A 17,234-nucleotide genomic window follows, 5' to 3' on the forward strand; every position below is an offset into this window, starting at 1 on the left:
CAAGAGAGAGCTTTTCCATTTACCTCATCCCCACTAGACGGTGTGCGTGAGCTTGAGATTCGTACCCGTTGCGCTTGGGAACTCTATTCATTGTAAAATTCAACTGATGCTCACGCTAAATTCTAATAAATCTTAATTTATTTCGGCATTTTGTCGCAGTCCTCTCTACCTAGCACGTCAAGCTGTAAGAGTTAAAGTTTGCCATTGTCATATTTAATGATATCCTTAATTGTTATCTCAAATCTAACTTCATTAAAAGCATTTAAAGCAAGTGTAAGTTGTCAAGATTAAGATTATTCTGCGGCTATTAAATGATGAATTGATAAAATAACGGAAAAAGAGCAATGATTTTCGAGAGGACTTACTGCAATAAAGCAGACCCTATTGAGATCATAATTCGTAAAATGATTATTATGCATATGCGAAAAGAGAAGTGCAAAAGAAAGTGTCAACAGTGTCGCTGGAGCAAATTAGCAGGCAAAGAAAAAGGGGAATTTTGGCCTGCGCTCTATTCTTAATTGCAGTGAATTCCTTTAATAGACTTGCGCGTGTCTTAATTCGATAACGGCAAATTAAAAATTATTATTCGTCTAACCAAGATTTCATTAATAAATTTACATTTAGGTTCTATTTTTAGCGGATGTGCAGAAACGCATCGTGTGCAACGATGTAGAACTGATAAGCTTCTTTAACACTTCCAAATATAGAATGCTGCTGCCGTACCCTAAATAAGCAGCAAGTTATCCGTAAATGCTGTTCTACACATGCATTATAGGATGTATAATCGTTATTAATGGTCCAATTTAAAAATAGAATTATAAATATAACTAATTTTCTGTTAGTCGGACTAGCCATTAGCACTCTTTAATGATGGGAATGCCTGCTGCTCAACACAAGACTTTCTAATGAATTTAAAATCATTGTTGTCGGTCCATTAAAATGAAAAATTATATCTGTGGGCCTCGCATTCATGTATTAGTGGGAAAACCCATTCAAATGAGAGGAATGAATTTGCTGATGTGGAACAAAAGGCCGTCAAAAAACGGCTAAGGTCCACACTTAATCCCAAAATATAAGCTATGCGCATAATACATCAAATTTAATGCTATTAAGAAGCTTTTGCTTGTTTCCATAGCGATTTGGTTTTATGTTTAACGCTTAGCAATATTCACAAACTACCATCCTATAAATTCACATTTGAAATCTAGGCAAACATTCAAATTGGTATAAACACAAATATTTTTTTCATTGTGATTTTTTCCAGATTTTGAATGCCGACGGTATATATTTGAAAAACATTATGGCTAACTGACTTTTAAGGGGATCTTTATCTGTCCCGGAGTGTTTTTGCACCCACCAATGGTCAAGCAAAAATGAAAGGAGCTTCATTTGCTGACAAACACTTTTCAAGGTTTCCATTATTTAATTTGTAAAAATTCCCCAGTCACTTCTGTGGGAGTGCTGAGAATTGTGGGCAGAAAATATAGTGAAAAGTTAGTTAATTTCCATCATTCTCTCATCTTTGATAAAAAATCCTATTTCAAGTTATGAGAGTCTAAGCCGAGTGTACGTTGATATTTATATTTTATATTTCTGTTTGTAAAAAATTTCATTTCAGAACATTTTCATTAAAATATTTAGGATAAGATGATGAGTCTTAAAAAATATGAAAGGATATGAAGGAAATAAGCCCAGCACAGTTTCTTTGTGGGAGTGTGTGAACAACAAAATGGAAAAAATATAAAAAAAATTGTAAAATATTTCTCAAAAACAAAAAAAAACAACTTTGCTAGACGAAAAAATCTTGTTGATTCTTAAGGTGCAGACAGAGATTTAATTTATTTTAGATATGAACTAAAAAGCCCATATGCTCAAGATAATCGTGATTGTGGCCATGCAAATAACGGTCAAGAAATATAAAGAGCTAAACGAGTTGGAAGACTTATTGTTAGTCTTGGTGAGGATGGAACGTTTTTTTTACCTCTACCAACAAAATGATGAAAACAAACAACTGTCGCTTGACTCTTGTGAATTGAACTAAAAGGTTTTTTGATTCATATATAATATAATATGATAGTATTAAAAATACCTACTATTAATTGAACAAATCGCAAAATAACGTAGATTTTCATTGAGTATCAGTACAAGATACAAGCCATTGGCTCACATTGTTAAGAGCATAATATGCTCTGCTTGCACTTGCAAACTGACAGTCCAAGCGATGTTCAGGATTGAGTGCGGGCTGATTTTCACCTTCGTTTGACTATCATGCGGCGAGGGAATGCATACATGAGAGCGATACGCTGATTGTAAGGGTGATGTGGGCAGTGCTGCATTATTGCAATGACGTTATGGAATCTGGGAAGGTTCCTTTCGGCACTTTGACGCGCTAGACTACTTGCTGCTTTGCCTCCTTCCAGCATGCGTGAATTAACATCACAGGATGGAAGTCCAGCGTTTGAATAAGAATTTTTGGTGTGAGGGCAGTAATACGAGTTGGTCCTTTTCTGGACTATGGGCTTTCTCCGATGAGCACACGTTTTTATTCGTTCGCTATGCTAAAAGAAAAGAAGTCTCTATCCTTACTATTGGGACACGGAGTTTTCACGAGTTGTTATCGCTATCAGGGGGACGCCCATCTCGAAAGAGATGAACTGATAAAAAATAAATATAGTTAAAAATACTAAGGATTTTCGTAGAGGCAAAAAATTTCAATAACCCTTTCTCACTTGCATTTTATTTTATTTGACTTTTATCTTTTTAATTCTATCTTCAACTGTGAATTACCATAAGAAATAATTTAATAGGAATAATTCGTAAAAAAATCTTGACTACACAGAGATGGGTTGGTAAAAATGGAATTCGAACTTTGGACTTGCCTCGCAATTTTTTTAGGGAAAGTGTCTTTAATATTGAATTATATAAAACAGATTATGTCACAATACGTACTTTAATCTTGCTTTATGGATGAGCAGTTCAAATTTCTAAAGGTTTTTATTGCAAATAATTAGCTACTGTTGGTAAAACTTGGCCGGTTTATTTGCAAATATGCAAGATCAACGTTTGTAATCACAAGCATAAACATCGCTACAAATTTCAAAAACCGATCCAGGAAATGAATCACTGACAACTGAAGCTTTTTTATTCGAGTTTCAGATCTAACCTAACTTAAATAGAGGCAAACTTTCGCCCCCTTGTATCACAATGGTAGACAGGCAAAATCGTGGCATTCGTTAAGATAAAATGTCTAAGCTTTTATATGTACATTATTTACACACTACTAGCTGGGGATGAGGATTGATCACTTTAATTTTCATCGCTCAGTGAGCTGTACGAGCGTCAAATTTAGATAAGTTTGGTTCCATTTTCCAAATAAATCAGCACTATAGAAGTAAGTTGAATCTTGAACATCAGGCACACTCAGATTTCACAGTAGACAGTAGGCACAGCTTAGAATAATTTAAGAAAAAAAGTCTTCGGTTCTACACAAATTCTTAGGGTTTTTCTACTGCTGAGGCCAATCTGGTCAGTTGGCTGTCAGTCTTGGCCACATGGACGGTGTCAAGCTCGATTTTGATGGCGGAAGGCTTGTTGCCACCCTTTTCTGCAAAATATTAATGTTTAGTATGTTTCAGATACATTTAAATATTTTTCAATTTCGTAGACGAATCACATACTTTTGCCAAAGCAAAGCTTCGCCAGCTCAAATAGGGGTGCTTCCACAAAGAGATAGAGAATCATAGAAACTCCAAAAACGAGGAAAATATCCCCAAGGTATTGGTGCACCTGCAATGTTGTACTTAAGTCATCGAAACAAAATAATTTTTTTAAATCATACTAATGTATATTCATCAACATAAACAGCAGTGCGCATTCTTCCCGTGTTCACCATGAGAACAATGTAGTGGGTCAAGAAAATAGAGTAGGAAAGTTTGCTGAGTGGCTGGAACGCTCTTGCAGAGAGGAAAGTGGTGATCCAACCTGAAATATTAGTATGTATAAATTTTTTTAAGTGACACAAATTAGGTATAATATGATGGTAGAGGAATTAATAAATAAATAAGTAAAATAAGAAATAATAATAGCCGCAAATTCATTTTGAAATAACATAAATAGGCTGATAAATTTAACAACTGTGACGAGTTGAATTCTCGTTCTTAATTATGCTTTCATCGAGTTTTTAATTTCAGATCCATTTTAATTATAAAAATTATAAATAAAAAAAGTGGTTGCTAGGACCCAACATGACAAAATAATATTTGAAATTTATATAAGATAAATGGTATCTGTTATGAAAAGAAGATATTACTATAAGCGTAATTTTATTTTTTTAATTCGTTTTTAAATGGCGTTTGATTTGAGGCCTCATCAATATGACATATATGTGTATCAATAAAATAAGCAATTTTTTAATAACACATACCTCCATAGCCGCAATTACAAGCAAAAATGATCCAGGCAACCGCTAGAGCCCATGCAGGACGGTGAAGGGCGCCGTAAATGGCAGACTCCATTGGGTCGTACTCATGCCCATACTGGAATATGTCAAACGACCCAAAGACCACAGCATATAGGACAGCCATGGAAAGTGCCCAGCCAGCAGCCACTGTGACCTAATTTTGGGTTCTTTAGACACGTCCAAAATATAAATACGCTTTTATTGCCTTTGTCAGCTTCACTTTGGTGGTGTTCATCCTGTAGAAAATGTAGCCGAGGGCAAGACCAATGATGTACGGACTGGCTCTTTGGTGGGTGATGAAGTAGATGTTTTGCATATACCACTGAATGCTAGAGTCACTGAAATTCAAAAACACAAATTTGTTAATTGTTCTGAGTATAAAGACAAGTTTCAATTTGCGTCATTTGATTTAACTCACGAAGCACCCAGAACGTAGGATGGCACAGCTCGGGCACAGTAGATGGTTATGAATGGAATCGAAACTGAGAGCAAGGTAACTGAGATGAAAATGAATTTTCCCACGTTGGGCCATCTCCAGAGAGGGTAGACAATCAATGGCGCCAACAGACATAGCTGGAAGTCCATTGCCAGGTACCAAGTTTGCACCATGCACTGTAGCAATCAAAATATTTAGCAAATAATTACACTAAATCAGTCTTTTAGTTTACTACCTGGTTGCCATTGTCAAGATAGTTATTGAGGTAGATGAGGTTATAGAACCAGTTGGTTTTGCATGCATCTGTTGGCTGTTCTACAAACTTGTTCCAGCCAGGTCCACTGCTCAGACGGACCAGAAGGGTTGCATAAAACCCGAGCACAACCATATAGGCAGGAGTGAGTCTGTAGAATATAAATAAAATTAGCTATTATTGCAATTAACAAATGTGTTGGAACCAAAGCAAATCAATCGAGGGAGTAAAATATCTATGTGAAACAAGATTTACCTTAGGTATCGTCGAGTGTAGCACGAGATGAAGTTGAACCGTTTATTTTCGAGATCTCTTAAGTAGTGATAGGCTTTAAGTAAACCAGAGATCAGGAGGAAGGTGTCCACGTTCAGCAGAGTGTTGATCAGAGGCATTTTTATCAAGCTAGCTAAAGCCTGTGAAAAAATCAGGAGTTATTATTTAGCAATTAAAAAATAAAATTAATTTTATTCAATTAATGTATACAACATAGGGTTAAAAATTAACTTTAGAAAATTTCCTCACATCGACAAGTTGCAATTTGTTAATCCATGGTTCCTGGGCGTAATAGAGAATTTTGTGCGTCATCACAACCCAGAGCGTGCTGAATACTCGGATTCCATCGAGCGAGCCAATCACTCCTGGCTGAACGACGTCCTCTTTAAAAAGTCGTTCCCAGTTACGCGGCAGAGAAAATGCCACTAAAGCCTTCCCAATAGGACCTGGAATTAGTAAATTAACTTCATTGATATTTGCTGAAAATTTAATGCGATTTATTTCTTTGAACTGTACTGCCATTGCAATAAACATGCGTGAGCGCAAGGATTTGACAATGAGTGGTGTTCTAGATTTTATCCTTTTCTCAGAGGCCGTGTGCAATCGATCGCGCTGAGAGCGAAACTCGGAGCAATGGCAATTTTATGAACCTCGTTGCTAGCACTCGTCATTTTGTAGCAATTATCTCAGCTCAAGTGTGAAGGAAAAAACAGTAATCCGAAAAGAAATTAAATGCAAACGACAGGAGTCGGGCTGCAAATAATCAATAATTGCCTTCGAGCAAAGACATAAATCTTGTGCATTACCTGCATGCGGTGATGCACATTCTAACCTGAGCTAAGAACTAATAATACGTATACGTATATACATGCTGCCGTGTATAATTACAGAAGGGAATAAGACTTACTCTCACTTTCAGCATAGTTCAGCTCCGCTATGTCATAGGCACTGCTGAAGAAGACGAGCAGCAGCAATATGACGATGACCAGTCTAGAAAGGAACATTTTATTGCATAACTCTCGGTACTATTATTTTTTCTGACATGCGTGAGATGACGTGGCTCGGTACAATGCCTCTTTTGCTGAAGAAAAAACTACTGACGCGTGCAATTTGGAAGAAAGTTGCTGATTTTTATTGACAGCCATCCGCGTAAGGCAGTTATTATATTAGATCCCATGGAGAGAAATTTCATCGCTGTCATAATGATTTTTTGGCACTTAAAACTTTCTACCTTTGAACAGACAGACTGCCGATGGTGAGGATGCAAAAACCATAAAATTAGACGTTAAATAATATACGCCAGCGTGAATATTTTTTTATGTTAGCACTTCCGCTCATGCATGTTTCCCGCAATGATATATTTATAATATTTGTAGGCAATATGTTTTAACCACTTGTATATTTATATTTTGGGATAAATTTGTTCGGCAATTTGTTTTCTTTAAAATTAATTATTTAAACATGTAGATTTTTAATTCGTGTGCCTCTTGCCATTTATTTGTTGTCATTTTTCTCCAGTAATTAACCCCGTTTCTCAATCACATATATATCTTTTTGAACTAGGCTATTGAGGTCAGACTGTTATTAAGTGTTCTAGTTTGGCTTACATCATTGCAACTTCACCCTTCGTGAATGGATTCGATTTCAGGGTCGTGCAGGATTCAGGGTAAACCTGGACGGAAGCTCTCATGCCTGTGGGTTTGACCGCCCACTGCATGGCGTCGGTCAGGGTGACTTGTACGTCCTCAGGCGTGCAGGACGAAGGAATACAGCTGGCGAATTGGATCAAAGCCATGGAAGGCAACAAGTCGGGCACCTGAAATCACGAACAATCATTGCAGCAATTGCATTAGCGAGTCGCTCTAATGAAGTTTGGCTAGCAGCAAGGTTGAATTTCGCTCTTGTTTACTTCAATCTCGTTGGTGCGGCTATGAGCTAATTTGTGTACTGTGACTTGCCACTTTTAACATATGCAAATTAGTGCAAGAGTCACCTTGAAGATTCGTAAATCCGCAAAACAAAGGACAATTCGCCCCGACCCATTGTGTATCTCATCGAAATCTTGTCAGACAAAGGCGCGCGTGTGTGAGCCAAGACCAACAATCTCTCCGTTCAGATGCGTTTTCGCGCCGCACTTTCCTTTTTTACGAGTTCAAGGCGAAGAGCAGCATCTAATTCTGCTCCAGCGCCCGCTCCGCTCACTCGGCCGTTTATCGTTTTTCCTCTGCTGTTTCCAGCGAAACCCCCGAGAACCAATAAACGCTCTATTTCGTATTATTTCTCAAGACCTCAAAAGTGTTTGATATTGTGTTTCAAAAGTTGACATAAGAAATGTCAGGATGTTGCAAAGTCAAACAAAAATCGCCATACTCGTGTGCTAATTGGTTTTTCAGTGAGCGAGGTAAAGATGGGAAAAACCAACAGAGAAAGGTCCCTTGGGCAATTGGTGTGCGAGCACATTATCGGCTTTGGATAAACAGACGTCAAGAAACGTCTCTAAATCTTTCACTTTGTTCATGTTTGCACTGCACACGAGCGCTGATTCATAACTGATTTCAATAATCTGTACATTTCCTCGACTTTACGTTAATTTTTTTAAAAAGCAAAGTTTCGTGTTTGTTTTTCCTCAATACTCCCAAGAGCATTGCAGCATTGTTGTTGTGCTCGCTTAAACATTATTTATGCCTTCGTTTAAAACATAGTTTCAACCTTTTAATGGCCAGTACCATATGCTTGTCAACCATAAAGTGCACTTTTCTTAAATTAATTAAAACAAAAAGCTGGCACACACTTTGCTTCCTTTAACAGACATGTTCGTTTTAAAAATTAATTTAGCAATTAGGATGTTTGCTTATGATTTCATGTGTATTCTCACCGGCATGTGGGTGCGATTGTAAGTGATCTCATTCGCTCGGCGTCCTAAAGTGATCTCTTCCAAAATTCTGTCTGTGACTTCTTCAAAGGCCTGGATGTGCACATTGGCCAAGCAATATTGGCCGACGAACTGTCTTCTTCCTTTCGAGATGACTTCCAGACATTCATCAAATTGGCCGTAGCTCTTGATGTTGCCGTGCAACAGACCGGCTGGCAACTTTGCTGTCGCGTCCACCACTGTGAAAAGAAATTTGACAGCGTTAATCAATGACGTTAAAAAGACAAGTGTAAAAATTTCAGCTTGTGCCGTTGAGCTGTGGCAAGCCAAATGTAGAATTTTGGTGAAAGTTAGTTTTGCGGTTGCATCTTCAGACAAACGCAACCTTTCACGTCTTTTAATGATTTCATACATTTGAAGAATATTTATTCCAGATAGTACATCTAGTCATTGCTGTAAAGGCTTTTTACATCGTGCTTTCTTAGCATGAATAAAAATTCATTATGTCATTTGGGTCACATGCAAGTCGATTTTCACGTACTGGGCGGCCTTGCAATAATACCCAAATTGTTCTGCTCACAAGCGCTTTCCTTCATTGTTTGACATAGGTGGCTCAATATTTTCTTCTCCGTTTCACTTTAAACACCAGGTTAGAGTTGCATAAATATACAGAGAAAAGGCGCTAATTGCAAACTTTGCTTGTAGCGTGTGTGCAACGTACAATTTTCTAATAGAAAATTACCGTCTGACAATTCTTAGAATTTAAATGTTTGACTGCAAGGATACCGACGTGATTTCTGCAATATTCTTGCGCTCATCTGTGCACAACTATAACTTAATATTTGTCAATTTTGACTTCTAGAAAACATTATAAATTATTTCACCACCTCTTTAAATTTTAAAGCTTCTAAAAAAAGTTTTAATGATTACAGCGGCTGTAGAAGATTTGTCGAGATTATGTCAAGATAGAGCAATAAAACTTTCATCCTCGCTGCTGAACGCGTGATTTGAATAAATTTACCTCCTTCTTCAGCAAGGTACGAGTTCCAATCTATAAAAAATCTAATAAAATATTTTACATGATATGCAAAATATATGTGTTGTAAATAATGAATGCTTTTCTTACAAAGCATCACTGAAAATTTGCATGTAAACTACTCATTGAATCTGAAAACCAGCTTACTTTGTTTGTAAAATAGACGAGCTCAATTTCCCAACGCATACTCCTTCGCGTGGGAGCGTATTGCCTTTCTCATGAAATGTATGTGTGGTCACTGAAGTTGCAGCTCAATACCCGAACAGTTGGATTGAAAAATTCACTGCTCCATATTTCAGTCTCGTGATCTCTTTTGGGTTAAATCAACCGAATAAATAATTTCCATTGATTTCGTTTATATAAAACTTTTATTTTCTTAGTTTTCAAATGCACGCACTCACATTGTATTGCTATAGGTTGTAAAAATTACAACACTTTTTTATGTAAACATCTTTCCTCACTGAAAGGGGTTGCAACATGTAAAAATTTACACCTTTTTTATTCAGTGTATATTATCAAGTCTATATTAAGATGCTCCGTGAAACAACAAAAATGCAATATTTTCGAGGTCAGAGGCGAGAGATGTTCACACGCAAACTTTGGCAACATTTCGAAAGCATAAATAATTAGCGGGTTCAACGTGCCAGGCCGAGCAACAAGAAGAAATTCTGACATGGTAATTTTGAAAAGAGATCACAGGGCTTGCAGCAACAATCATTAATGTTCGCAGCGTGTCACACGCCGCTGCGCGGATTCCATCGTCCGATTTAAACCGTCAATTAATGCATAATAATGCTAGCAAGCCACACGCCGTATTTGGGTGTCGCGGTAGAGTGCAGGAGGAAGTGACCCAGTGTGTCTGAGGAAAGTGAAAGTGCTCTCGACCGCCTCGCTCCGCGGCAAATGGCAACTGCATGTGTTACCTGTGCGCCGCGCGCGCGTGTGCGGCGGCTTCATCATTGTGACCCTGACTCTGTAAAGCCGGCACACCAAAACCGACGCAAGCTAGACCACGCGTACGTCCTGGGCGCACTTAAGCGGCACTCGTTTCTCGAGGAGATTCACCTCAGGATACATTGATCTTGATAAGAATTGACCGTTTTAGTGAAAAAAAAACGGTCTGTGTGAAGTTCAAGTGCATTTCTACTTCCATTTTGCGGAAATATTGATAAAATTTCCTTTTTTTTTATTTCGAAGGGGGATCGAGACTTCTTCTTTCTGCACATAACATGTAGAAAGGTGAAACGCTAGGTATTTGCTGGTTAAAGGGATTTTAAAATTTCACTTCCAATAGTAAGTTCAAACGCGACTGCTAGGACGCCGATTCCCTATTACTTGCTTTCGGAGTTTCTCTCTGTTGGGACAGATTTTTGACTATTTAATGCAGGAGATGATTTTCAAGTTAAATTAATTTGAAAATTTTTGTCACAATTTTGTTTAAATAATGTTCCGATGAAGCCAGTGTTTTGAATCACGAAAAAAACTAGTACAAATAATCGCAACTTTTTTATAGCAGTGTGATTGATTGTATGCGCAAGGTTAAAGGAAAGCCACGCTTTAACATTGTGTTATGTGCATCCGGTTTTAACCAAATGCTCACAACGATCTACAGCTTTCACGCTTAACACCATAAAAACTTTTAACTCGGAGGGATTTGCGTTAAAAATACATCGCAGCGGCTATTGCACCGCGCGCGCGTATGTCAGTACATTTTAAATTTCTCTCAGAAATGCCCACAATACATAAAGCGAGCGTGATACGTGCTCGGGCAAGCATCATGCCAAAAACTAACAGGATCATTGGTCGGTGGACTTTCGCAGAATTAATGTTGGTCAGGCATCGATGTGCCGCGAAAATACGTCACTCGGGATTTTTGCAGTCTTCTCCACTCGAGGGACCACTTTCTACACAAATCTTCTGCTGGACCAATTATCCGCGGCAATCAGCTGAGTGTGCGTAAAAATCAAACGAGGCGGATGCGCAGACCCTGTCATGATGAATTAGATCCGATGACCCAAAAAATGCCTCGAGATGAATCAGGCGCCAGACGACTTTCCTGGTGCTTCCCAAAACGATTTTTAATCGCAGCCGCAGCGTGCTAACTTTGCTGCTTGACGACGTTTTTTTGCACGTGTCTCGTGCGATTGCGGTCCAGAGTGCGGTTGCAGTTGGCGAGTTTTCCTCGGCTGCGAACTCGCAGTGCAGCTGTAGAGTAAATCTCTGCATCCAAATTGCTCAATTACAATTTCTATTTATGAAACCGAGCGGCGCAGAGTCAATGGCTTTCTCTCTTTTCATCACTATCTCCACTTAATTTGTCTGCTGCTACCACATGTAGTTGTAAATTAGCAGAGATAAGTAAGCAATGCACTTCCTAGTTACAGAGAAAATCTAACCATTTTGAATTTTGCACTTACAAACGTATAGTTGTTACAATTGTGTACAGTGCTAATCGATTAACCATGAGAGCTAGTCTTGTTTGGATGCATTAATGTTTTCTATATTCAATTTACATTTCAATATATATGTGCTTTTTCTATTTACATCGAGTGTTCTAGTGTCCTCGATAATACGGATTTATTTATAGGATCAGGTAAATCACAATATTAAATTTCACAATTTTACGCAGCGTTCATTTCTCAGTTGCTTTCCTCGCAGTATCTATTTGAAGGTTTCTCAGACCTTCAACTCAGGAGAAAGGAAAAAAACTATATCTTGGACTTAAATAAATAATTAAGTGATCATATGGAAATGGAGAAAGAGACAATTTCTAACTTGTAACTCATGCAAGCAGCGTTCATTTCCTCCGTCCCATATTTTCCTCAACAACCCAAACACACTCACAGCTGGTTCATTTATCATAAAATACAGCAGTTTGTATAAAGGTTAAGTAACGGAAACACCTCTAGACCTATTCATTTTTACCGTGAGCCAAAATTGTTTCCAGCGGCGGCCATCTGGCCCAGAATGCCAATAAAACTAGAGTGACCGCACAGTGCTGCGTCGCCCGATCGTGTTTATTTGCCTCGCGAATCGACTGAGAATCGGCCATTTGGCGTTGACCTAGGTCAGCGCGCTCTCTGACTGAGTGAGAAGAAGTGCCATTATGTTCGCACAATGCCACGTGCGAGACGCGAGAGAATACGACTCTCTTTTTACTATCGCATGCTCAAGACGCCACTCTCGAGAGATATTACTTTCTGAATTCACGCTTCTGTATTCAATATTGTTCTCTGCGCTGGCGAGGAAGAGTTTTGCTTTCCTTGTGATTGACACGCGTCAATGAGAAAAGCGCACATAATGCCTTTTTAACAATGAACACAGACATAAAACTGCAGGAAGGACACAGACCCGAGGGCCAAACAAGTTTTAAAAATATAAGATGAATCAAATCAACCAACAACTATTAAATCAATTCAAGGTACGCAAGTAAAAATATCAATTCATCTCTAAACCAAATCGTACAGAATGAGCTCTTTGTTTCTCCAATGTTTGACTGGGCTTAGAACAGCACTCTTGAGTGACTCGGGCTTTTCCAACACTTTCCCTTACCAATCACGAGGCACCGTAAATTGAGCGAAAGGCCGTCTCAATTAGAGCCGCCACCCGATTATTAAGAAAAGAAAACCACACACTTTGACCAACCAGTAGCAAAGGAACCGCAAATTGACCAATACACGGTCGCGATGACAAACACCGTCTCAATAGTTTCGACAGATTCCGACCCTAGAAATCTGATGATGCTAATTTTTGTGACCTTTTCATCAATGGTGAACATTGTTACCGGCGTGGTGAATTCGGTTGCGCTTGAATCAAGACGTCAAAAGTCAACGAGATTGAAGGTTTTGTACAGTCATGCGCTCGCCTTTGTTCACTTCCAAGCTAATCATATTGAAATTGGCCATATTCGTTAGAAATGAAAGTTACTGCCGCACTGCTTTTAGTTTCAGATGATCTTTATTATGGTTCTGCAGGGCTTGTAATGTAATCCAAATTTTATACTGATCATTTACTCAAAAAACTATATTTAAAAAATAGCTTTACTTTGATTACTTTGAAAATCGTTGATTTTATTTGTTGTCTTTAGGCTGAATTTGGTACGTAAATCATTCACTCAGATAAGAATTTATTTTGAATTTTTAGAATATCTTTTCTCTCTTGCAATCGCCCTATTTTAATTAAGCACCATCGTAAATATCATAAATATATTATATTTTTTTAAACAGCGAGTGGTCAGTGATGTTAAAATTATCTGTGAATGCACCAAAAATGCACTATTTGAAATACCCCGCAGGTGCATGATGTGAAAATACTAGGTAAACAGCTTCAGATACGGCATCGTGAAAGGCCTTTACTAAACAAAATTATCCTGCTGTAAGAATAATGAGTCAAAGCCAATCTAAAACAAAGCGTGTGTAAAATTTTACACTGCTATTTTGAAATAAACACCTATACTAAAGCAATTATTTGTAATGTTTAGTTTGATGGCACTGCTGTGTTTTAGTTTTTGGTTCTTATATCCGTTTTACAAAATAATAGCATCTTTTATTTAAAAAAATGTCTTCTAAAGGTATTCTACAATTACCTTTATTAAAGGTTTAATTTTTTGCTCTCTGTGCGTACAAAAACTTACATTATGACGTACTTCACAATTTCTGTGCCAATATCTGAAGATGTATACTTTTTTCTTAGCTCTATCACGATTTGCTCATTCGGCAACGGTACTGATGCTGATGCATGCTATATTATATTAACGCGGTGATGAATAGGGAAGCCCGTGCACAGAAGGAAAACAGCAACTAATGGAAAAAAAGTGAAAAATCACCACAATGACCACCAGGAAGCGTGCGGAAATCTTACTCGTCACAGTCTCTTTCGAAATAGGAGCAATATTTTTGTCCGACCAACAATAACGCGTCCCGCGCACTAACAAGACGTGTTTGGATCGCACACGCAGCGCGTGAGGCTCTCAAATTCCAGTCCACCAGGTCAAATATGCTCTTCTCCGCTCTGTACCCACCTCTCGCGCATCTCTACTGCCCGAAATTACATAATTTCGCGCGCAGTTAGTTCAAAAACGACCCCGAATTCTGCTGAAACTGAGCCAACCGGCCATGCGGCACCGTTTCGCCAGCATTATTTAATTGTCAGCTGCGTGAATGTTACGTGATCGTCTGTCGGCGCGCGTAATAGAGTGTAACGCTTGATGCATGAAATTAACTCACTTTCTACTGCATGCTTCAATTTTGACGACACCTTTTGACTAGGAGACTCATAGATAGTTTGCTAGTTTCAAGGTGGTTTTTAACCATCCCGTTTTACTTAATTTTTTACACAAATAGAATAACCTTCAGGTTTTCGGGCTTGAGTGTGCCAACATATCCTAGATTTTCTTATTGCACACCTCTTGAGTTTGTTCTGCTTAACGAGCATCGATGTGTTTTTTACATATCTACCCCAGCCACTCGGTTTGGCGGTCTGGCTTTATATGGCTAGACTCTAATTCATTATATCTTTGATTGACACTTAAAAGTTCTGGTTTGTGCGTGATTGCCTTTGAGGAAGCTCCGCTTTTAACACCGGCAATATAGTTTACGAGGGTGCAATTACTGTTAATTGTTCTTAAAAATTGCTTGATTCTCCCTTCCACATTACCCTGCTTTCCTCCTATTTATTTGACAAGGTGCATTTAAGGCAATATCGAAAGTCGTTAAGGTTTCTCTTATTATGACGCAAAAACTGACAAAAGCGCGCTCGTTTATATTGTACATGGAATGCGTTGATGATTATTTTTGACAATTTTTTGCGGATATGGATATTTAGAATAACGTCTTTTTTTCAAAAGTCAATTTGTTATCAAAGGTTCCTGTGAAAACAAATATTGGGATAAAAGCCAGAAAGAACTATAGAAATGACCGTTTTTATAATATATTTTTGCCTAATGCGGAGAAGATAAAATCTCTATATGACACATGGAAACCTAAAATAAAGTATAAAAAACTTTGATTGGTGTTGTAACCCTTGAAATTAGCTCAGATTTACATAATGAAAGAAACCTGAGTCGATATTTGAGAAACGCTAAAAATTTATGGATGCCCTGATTGAGCTGCGAGTTTAGTTATATTATAAATTATTTGTAGGAAATGTTTGGAATTTCCACACCAACTTTGTAGTCAAAATTACGTCTCAAACAGGTTGATCTTATGGTATGATATTTCGTTAATTTACGACCATACGATATTAAAAAGTTGATAGTGAGTCGCGCAGTAAAAGTTAAATAAATCACAACAGTCTCCTCAGCATCAAATAATTTCATTCATACTGGATTAGAAAGTTTTGAAGAAGAATTTGTGTGCCTGTAGCGATTGCTGATCCCTCCCATGAGTTAGTGGTGGATCCACGAATGATTGGACAATGGAATTGACAAAGTTTGACTTGCATCTTGAAACTATTTTTTTCAATTTTACTATTTATCTGAGGAAAATAGAATGCAAAGACTGTCTGAATTGTGTCAAATTATTTTAATGAGATCTGATTAACATTAATTATTAAAATCCCACGAGCATTTTCAGCATTTTGTATGGTTAAAATTTTTTATTGAATTCAATTTTGCTTATTGAGATTGACTCACAGTAAAAATTGACGAGAGTGAGATTCTAAAATATTGAGTCATTTGCAAAGTTGTTGGACGCAATGTCATAGCTTAAAGCGAAGGAGAAGTTCTTTTTGCAAAGGCAAGCAAATTTTGTTTTTGACTTGCTCACGCAAGGTCATCAAATTTTCCACAACGACGATGCATTCACAGTATTAATAGATTACTCAACATCCCTGATAATTTTTAAAGAGTGAAAGTAAACATTTATTTATAAAAGAATGGAGACAAAAATATTTCCTGCTTTTTAGAAAACAAAACGCACCTCAAATTAGATTCAAATTTGGTTTATTACGGATCAGCAGGGCAACTGTGCCCCATACATCCACATCCAGAACTTAACAAAAAAAAATTATATGACAAGCACCCCATCATTCCTTTTTTTAATTTCCTTTCCTCTTTTTGAAAATATATTGTGACAAATCCTCTTCAAAGTAAAATGTTTTGGAAATTTTCATATTTGGAGATAGCAACCCTATCCTACAGTGACTGCAAAGATCGTTTCCGCAGCCGATTTCTTTCTAATTTGATAGAATTATGGCAAGCGGCGGGGCTCAAAACAAATAAAAACAACAATGAACTCACTCTGAAGCGCCCACGGCTGCAGTGTTTTCAGGGCCTCCAACACGGCCAGACTGTCCTGTCTGCAGGCATCATTTTTAATCTTTGAGGACGTGGGTAGGAACCTGGACACGACACTGGCGAAGTCGAAGCCGTCGTGCTCCGGGACATCCCCTCGTGACTGCACCAGCGGCACAGCCTTGGTGCGCGCCAAAGGTTGCGGACTGAAAATCACAGAATCTGTTCGGTCGGGCACGGCCTCAGTGGCCCAGTGTCCAGACACGAACGCCAACAGGCACAGGAGACTCAGAGCAGATTTGTTTTGGGCCATCGTTCAGTTAGCAGGTCCAACCGCTGCGAGTTCACATCACTAAGTGTTGTGGCCGAAGGAACCCTCGCCGCCCCACTCTCCACGAGGTGAAAGCGGCAGTCGCCGGGTCCTGTCTCCTGCTTTGATGCTGTGCAATGTCACAGGGAAGGGGCATTCAAACGCACCTGCCGGGCCCATCCAACCTCTCCAGCCAACGTCAGATCATTGCCAAAAAATCCAATTAGCGCTTGAATGTTTGTTTACGATTTTTATTTGTACGTTTGGCGTAAATTTTTAAGCATTTTCGTTCCAAGAAGAACTTTTACGCTTAAGGAAATTTTTATATAGCATTCTCATGACCGTTTTTTTACCAGGAAATTGG

The 17,234-nt window shown here is 38.2% G+C and overlaps 1 protein-coding gene across 1 annotated transcript; it reads right to left on the reverse strand.

The window, feature by feature from the left end:
* Positions 1–3,017: 3,017 nt before the first annotated feature.
* LOC135942680 (nose resistant to fluoxetine protein 6-like) lies at positions 3,018–16,933 on the reverse strand. The gene is made up of 13 exons (XM_065488940.1): positions 16,567–16,933; positions 8,297–8,532; positions 7,029–7,237; positions 6,329–6,411; positions 5,671–5,867; positions 5,404–5,561; positions 5,131–5,299; positions 4,878–5,071; positions 4,665–4,797; positions 4,424–4,613; positions 3,839–3,981; positions 3,678–3,786; positions 3,018–3,604 (listed from the first exon to the last, which is right to left on the reverse strand). Exons 1-13 carry the CDS (start codon positions 16,871–16,873, stop codon positions 3,495–3,497), a joined length of 2,238 nt encoding a protein of 745 aa, XP_065345012.1. The 5' UTR covers positions 16,874–16,933; the 3' UTR covers positions 3,018–3,494.
* Positions 16,934–17,234: the final 301 nt, after the last annotated feature.

Source organism: Cloeon dipterum, chromosome 4 (assembly GCF_949628265.1).
Source record: "Cloeon dipterum chromosome 4, ieCloDipt1.1, whole genome shotgun sequence".
In the NCBI taxonomy this organism is placed as follows: Eukaryota; Metazoa; Arthropoda; class Insecta; order Ephemeroptera; family Baetidae; genus Cloeon; species Cloeon dipterum.